At 51.2% G+C, this 6503-nt stretch overlaps 1 protein-coding gene across 1 annotated transcript in view; it reads left to right on the top strand.

Annotated features, from left to right (window-relative positions):
• The window catches only part of LOC104078222 (synaptotagmin-12-like), a gene marked incomplete at its 5' end in the record, with an annotated part of 6429 nt that extends 127 nt beyond the window's left edge, over nt 1–6302 (top strand). Inside the window, 4 exons of the mRNA XM_009579773.1 lie at nt 14–277; nt 2259–2378; nt 3484–3595; nt 6001–6302. Coding sequence (XP_009578068.1) covers nt 14–277; nt 2259–2378; nt 3484–3595; nt 6001–6302 — 798 coding nt within the window. The remainder of the gene's footprint in view (nt 1–13; nt 278–2258; nt 2379–3483; nt 3596–6000) is intronic.
• Nucleotides 6303–6503: the final 201 nt, after the last annotated feature.

Genomic DNA, 6503 nt, shown 5'->3' with positions numbered 1-6503 from the left:
GGGCACGCTGAAGTTCTCCCTCCTCTACTGCAGAGAGCAATGCGAGCTGCTCCTGACTGGCCTGGAGGCCTGGGGGTTGCCTAGCCGTGGGTGTGCTGAGTCTGCCGTCCGGGTCCGACTGCTGAGGCAGGTCCCATCCCACATCCCCGGGCTCCAGTGCGTGGTCCAGGAGTGGCAAAGCCGGGTGGTGAAGAACTGCAGCAGGCCAGCCTTTGGGGACCGCTTTGTCTGCTCCCTGCAGGATGCTGAGGTGGAGACGAGCACCCTGAAGCTGGAGGTGAGAAGGAAGCTAACTCAGTAGACATAAAGAAGGGTGCCTTGACCAGAGAAGAAATGTGCTTCTGGACATGTCTCCTTCTCTTATCCCTCTGAGGAACACAAAGGGCGTTAGTCACCGGGTCTTCTCAGAGTACAGACAGTTGGGAGGTTGGCCCTTTGGCAACGCAAATAAGACCAAGATTGCCAATTACCAGCATCAGCAGCCAGAAGGGTCAGAAAGCCTAGAACCCCTAAAACACTTTAGCTTTCAAAGGGGTGCCCTACTAATTTCTTGGGCATTTTATTTTTGGGCTTCGCAGTATTGGTATAGGGGGGGATTCGATTTCCCTGAAATCTGTGTTTCCCGGTGCTCTGTGTTCTCCCGTCCTTTGCCACAGGCATTCCCTGTGGAAACGTGCTTGGATGCACAGTCCTGCAGCAGGATGCGGCAAAGAAACTGAGGCCCGGGGTAAATGCGTGGCTCTGCAGTGAACGAGCTGAGGGATGTCATACAGCGCGGGGAGAGCAGAGCTAGCTCTAACGGAGATAACGTGGTGAGCAGAAGCAGCCTACAACTCCTGATAGCCTCTTCTCCCTAACTCTTTGTTACTCTCGCTTGGCTGCTTCTGACTTGCCTCATTTAGAGCTAGTTTGGGTCTAGCTGCAGACGTAACACTGCAGATGTACCTGCGAATGCCCGGGGATTTTAAATGCACAGCATGCCTTGGCACAGACAGCTGTGAGACGTCCTCTAGGCTGGGATGGATTTGAAATGTGTGCTGAGAGGACGGCAGTGAAGATATTATGGGTGAAATCCACAGCAGACAAATTTTTCAACCAACTGTTCCCTGCGAATGATCTGCAGAGACCACGAGCCAGCTGTAAGGAAGGGCACGAAGCTGGAGTCCTTGGACTTTGAACCCCTTGCCACGTTACACCGTGGTGCCTGGGAGCTCAGCTGGGGGCAGAGGGAAGTGGATCACCCAGAAAACAGGAGTTGCACTAGCAGCAGGATAAAGACAAACCAGCACTGCAGAGTTGGTACAAACTCACAGGTCTGGAGGTGTTAGCTGGAGGTGTAACCAACCAGGGATAGACGGCTTTCCCGGGGGCACGTAGTCCTTTAATGGTCTCTGGCAGGTTTTGCTCCCTCCCAGGAGCAGCCAGCAATTGCTATTTCAAAAGACATCAGTGGACTAGATGGCTTGTAGTCTGAACCTGAATGGTGATTCCCGCATCTTGCTACAGGTCTCATATTCCTTGACAAGTGCCCGGTTGCACATTACTTCAAAGCCTCTTTGATTTGGCCATTAAGTTTTCCTGTGGCAGCAGGCAGCAAAGCCAGGGAGCTTGGACCAGACGTGGGAAACGGTCGCATACTGGAGAGCCACATGCGGGAGAAACAGCTGTGGAGGGGGGACACAAACTGGGGACTGAAGCCACGTGTGGGCACATGCAGTGACGGCCCCAAGCTGCCATGAGGCAAGTGTGGGCAGCTGGCAGAGGACATGCCCTTGTGCAAGGGGATTCCAGCACCTGCCCGCTCCTCCAGCCAGCCCTGGTTTGGAGGAAGGGCACGGAGGAAGGGCAGGGCTCAGCAAGATCAGAGGGGCCGTGGCCTTCACACAGCCTGTTCGAGCTGGTCTGAGAAAGGGGACAGGGCGAGGTAACGCCGCTTGATGTTCCAGTAGGCAGATGTCCAAGAGCGGTAGGGCGTTGGCAGAGGCGGAAGCATAGCAGAAGAGCTTTTTCAGGTGATACCAGTGAAAGAAAGCATCTGAATTTTACTCCTTGGCATGGGCCGCCTTTGCTATCATGACAGCCCAATCCTGACTCCCCCAAAAGCCCATGGGTGAGAATGGAAACACATGAAAATAGGCCCTAAAGGCAGGTAGCCCTCCTTGAATGAGGTTCAGCTGTCGTCCACGTGGATGCACTTGTGGCACAGCTCCATCCTGCACCTCATCCCCATGGACACGCTTTTTCCCTCTCTCCCACAGGTTCAACGGTTCGACAAATACTCCAGAAACACGGTGCTGGGAGAAGTCAGGGTCACCCTGAGCGAGCTAAAGGCCTCCCAAAGCTTGGTTTTATGTGAAGAGCTGCAGGAGAATACAAAGGTGATGAGTCTATCACATGGCTTTGCCCTGTGTGCCCACACGGTGGCCAGGGAGCTGCATGTCAATACAGCCATCCCTTCATTTTATTAATGAAAAATCCACACCCCGTACCCTTGGAGACCATCTGCGTGATATTCATGGTAGAACTCTTCTGCTCCCAGCACACTTCTCAGGTAGGGTATGCAGGAAGACAGGGCTTTACAAGGATAGAGTTTGAAATTGCATCTTAAAGGTGAGATCTCCAGGGAAGGATAAAGGCATATTGATGACCAAGCTTGTGTTGCAGCACCTTCTCCCTTCTCCACCCACAGAGACAAGAGTTCACTGTGCATTGGTGTCACACTGGTGGCCATTTGGTTTGTTTAAAGAGACTGATGGCCCAAAATGAAGACGTGCGACGTGTTCCAATAAGGAATTAATAGCAATTTTAAAATGTTAGAGGTGTATTTTAAGTAGTTGCTGATGACAGTAGTGTATTTTATAACAGAGAACAAGTGGCATCTCAAGTCCAGCAACCTGAACAATTACTGTTTGTAAGAAACATCTCTTCATTCTCTGTACACGGGAAGTTGATGTAAAATGTGAGCAACATGAATTTAATTCTAGACCTAGCTCTCATAGTGCCCTAACGTGGCAAAGTCTACAGCCTGTGGGGCTTCCTGTGGCCCTCCGGAAAAAAATACCATGGTGCCATAAGAATTAGTACTTTAGTACCATAAAACTAGCACAGATGCCCATGGATGTAGTCTGTACCGTATTACCTCATGCAGGCATGTTTGATTGGACTCAAAACTCAGAAGACACCCTTACATCCAGGCTATCCAGACACAGGAGAACAGGGGCTCTTCCATTCACCCCTAGGAGAAAGGGAAACTGCCACGCCAAACAAATAAAGAGCGGATGCTGGCAGTTGTTAAAAAGGTAAAATTCAGTCTCCAGAAAAACACTGAAAAGCAGGGTGCGGCCAGCACCTGTGGTGGCCCTGCAGTCTCTGTTGCTGAGGCCCCAAGAACACGTTCGTGCAGGAAGGTTGACGCGTGGCCTTGGTGGCTGCAGAGGTTGTTGCAGGACGTCTGCTCACCACGTGCCCATATGCCTTTCACAGGACATTGTGGGAGAAGTGCTTGTGTCCCTAAAGTGCCTTCCCATCTCTCAGAGGATAGAGGTCGGGCTGCTCAAGGCCAAAACTACATTCCCTCGAAGCACTGCAGATAAGAGTAAGGGTTTTATATCTGCTACTGTTGCTGCTCCAGTCTTTATTCTGCTGCCTGCTACCTTTATCTCACCCACCCAGAGGGATGGGGAGGTGTTGGAGAGAAAGGTCCCTTGCATGCCCATCGCACCCCAAGAACCGCTGCTGAATCAGAACTAGTGTGGCCAGCAGGAGCAGGGAGGTGATCGTGCCCCTGTACTCGGCCCTGGTGAGGCCGCACCTCGAATCCTGTGTTCAGTTTTGGGCCCCTCACTCCAAGAAGGACATTGAGGTGCTGGAGCGTGTCCAGAGAAGGGCAACGAAGCTGGTGAAGGGCCTGGAGCACAAGTCTGATGAGGAGCGGCTGAGGGAACTGGGGCTGTTTAGCCTGGAGAAGAGGAGGCTGAGGGGAGACCTCATCGCGCTCTACAACTACCTGAAAGGAGGTTGTAGCGAGGTGGGGGTTGGTCTCTTCTCCCAAGTAACCAGCGATAGGACGAGAGGAAATGGCCTCAAGTTGCACCAGGGGAGGTTTAGACTGGACATTAGGAAAAATTGCTTTACTGAAAGAGTGGTCAGGCCTTGGAACAGGCTGCCCAGGGCAGTGGTGGAGTCACCATCCCTGGAGGTATTTAAAAGACGTGTAGATGAGGCGCTTCGGGACATGGTTTAGTGGGCATGGTGGTGTTGGGTTGACGGTTGGACTTGATCTTAGAGGTCTTTTCCAACCTTAATGATTCTATGATTCTGTGATTCTATGAATCAGACCACAAGTCTGTCTAGCCTAGCGACTGTCTCTGACAGAGGACAAAGTAGTATGGAAAGAAGACGGGCGTAAGTGATACTCTCCCTCCCTCACCCTGCCTCTTCCAATTCATGGCTTAGAGATTTCTTGAGCTGGGGTTGGCTTCTGTGTGTTTAGAAATCCTCAACGGATTTCTCCTCCCTGCACTCCTTTGGTCTCCCCTTGAGCCCATGCTAATGTTTAGCATCCACAGCGCCCTGTGGCAGGGACTTCCACACCAAACTACATTTCTGTGAAGAACCACCTTCCCTTGGTAGCGTTGACCTTGCTGTCTCCATCTGCTGCTCACTGCCATGAGCTGGTGCACAGCCCCCAGCTCATTTCAGCAAGGTGGCCGTCTGATGTTAGCTCCTGTGAGTTTTGACATGGGAGCTGCTTTTGTTGGCTCATCACACTAATGAAATGCCCAGCTACTTCTCTCAGGCAATGCCTTCCACTCCTCTTCCCTTCATCACAGGACTTGAATCCCATTTCTTTGCTCTGCAGAGACCTGAAGACCAAACTTCATCACAGTCCTGTTGCCCTCAGTATAGAGCCAATTTGTTTTTCCTCTTGAGGATGCCCTGGGGTGGGGGCAGTGCAGAGATGCTACAGTGCTCCTTGGGGATGTAACCAGAGCATCACTATCATCCTTCAATCTTCACCGATGAGATGGCCCTCTGAGGCCATGGACACTTGAGAGCAGCCTTAGAGATGCTCTGCATTGCAGATAAGCTGTAGACAGCTCCCTACCCTGAGAAGGCTGAAGTGAAGCCACCTTTTTCTCATGTAACCCAACATTTGATGCACAACACAAGGACGCTTCAAATTTTGAGCCCTTGTCTTATGCGGGTTTCTCCTCTGCACCATCCAGCTAGTTGGAGGAACGGAGGGAGGGGAAGATCCGGCCATTTTCCTTCCGTAGTGCTCAGCACGTAAACAGAGAGAAGGTAGGCAGCCCTTCTGCTTGCCACACTTTATGTCCTGCTCTCCCTCTTAGTTGTGTGTCCAAGGTTTCCCCTTGGGACTGGGAGAAGCACAGCAGACTTTGAATTCTTGAGCTGGTCTCTCCTGGGCTGAACTCTTCCCACAGCCTTAAATGTTCAAAAGATCTTCTCGCCTGTACCTCTAAAGCCACTGTTCTCCATTTTGCTAATTAAATACAGGCAAAGCGATTGCAAAGGCTCCTCTCTGTTGTTTCTTTCTGAGCTTTGCTGCAGGTGTTGGCTTTAGCATAAGCACTTACAGGGCTAGTAGCAGTAAATCCTTTCCTCCATCACCCTGTTTCTACTAACTTCAGAGCTTGTTCCACAACTACAGAGACTACTCTGAGGTAGTCCTTGTTAAATCATGCTCTACTATTATAGGATGGTGTGGTCCTACTAGCTATGTACCTACCAAGATGTGATTGCCTTGGTCAAGTGGTCTGATTTCCCGCAGTACTGAAGCCAGCACAAGTGTTGTTACTAGCTTTGAGAAATGTGGGATCAAGCCTGAACAGCTGCGATATTCAGCTCTAATCAACACACAGCCCTTTTCCAGCATGGCTACCTTATGCGGTATTATGTCTATATGTGAAATGCCCAGCTCTGGGACAGGCATAGATACCCCAATGTTTCATTTCTTCTTTCTCTTCCCCATCCCAGATGTATACGCAAGGATAGATTTTTCCTGCAGAAGCCAAGGAAAAAAGCACCAGAAGTCCAGGCCCCGGGCCCACACTCCGCTCATCATCTTCAATGAGACTTTCCTCTTCCACTTGCCTGAGCCTCCAGCGTGGGACTGCACGGTCCTGGTCTCCATTTATGAAGCGGACTCGGACCCCAAGCATCTCGTTGGACAGGCCACCCTGGGGAAGAGAAGAGCGAGTGAAGCAGCTGACCACTGGGACCTCATGATAAAGTCCATCCAGCAGCCCGTAGCTAAATGGCATCCTCTGCTCATTTAGAGGGGAGGTCTTCTGCAGCAGTTGCACATGGTGAATCTGGCCAGGTTTTTCTTTCACGAAGACAAGCCAAGGCAGCACTCGCAGTGGGTATACCTAAGAAAAGATGGGTCAGAGCCTGAGATTCTTGCTCCCTACGACACGAACAGAGGTAACAGTCTTTTGGCTTTCTCCCACTCCTTGCTGTTGCTCCTGGTAGGGAAA

Source organism: Fulmarus glacialis, unplaced genomic scaffold (assembly GCF_000690835.1).
Source record: "Fulmarus glacialis isolate BGI_N327 unplaced genomic scaffold, ASM69083v1 scaffold29270, whole genome shotgun sequence".
Classification (NCBI taxonomy): Eukaryota; Metazoa; Chordata; class Aves; order Procellariiformes; family Procellariidae; genus Fulmarus; species Fulmarus glacialis.
The sequence above is the reverse complement of the archived record's forward strand: the minus strand, read 5'-3'. Positions and strand labels throughout refer to the sequence as shown.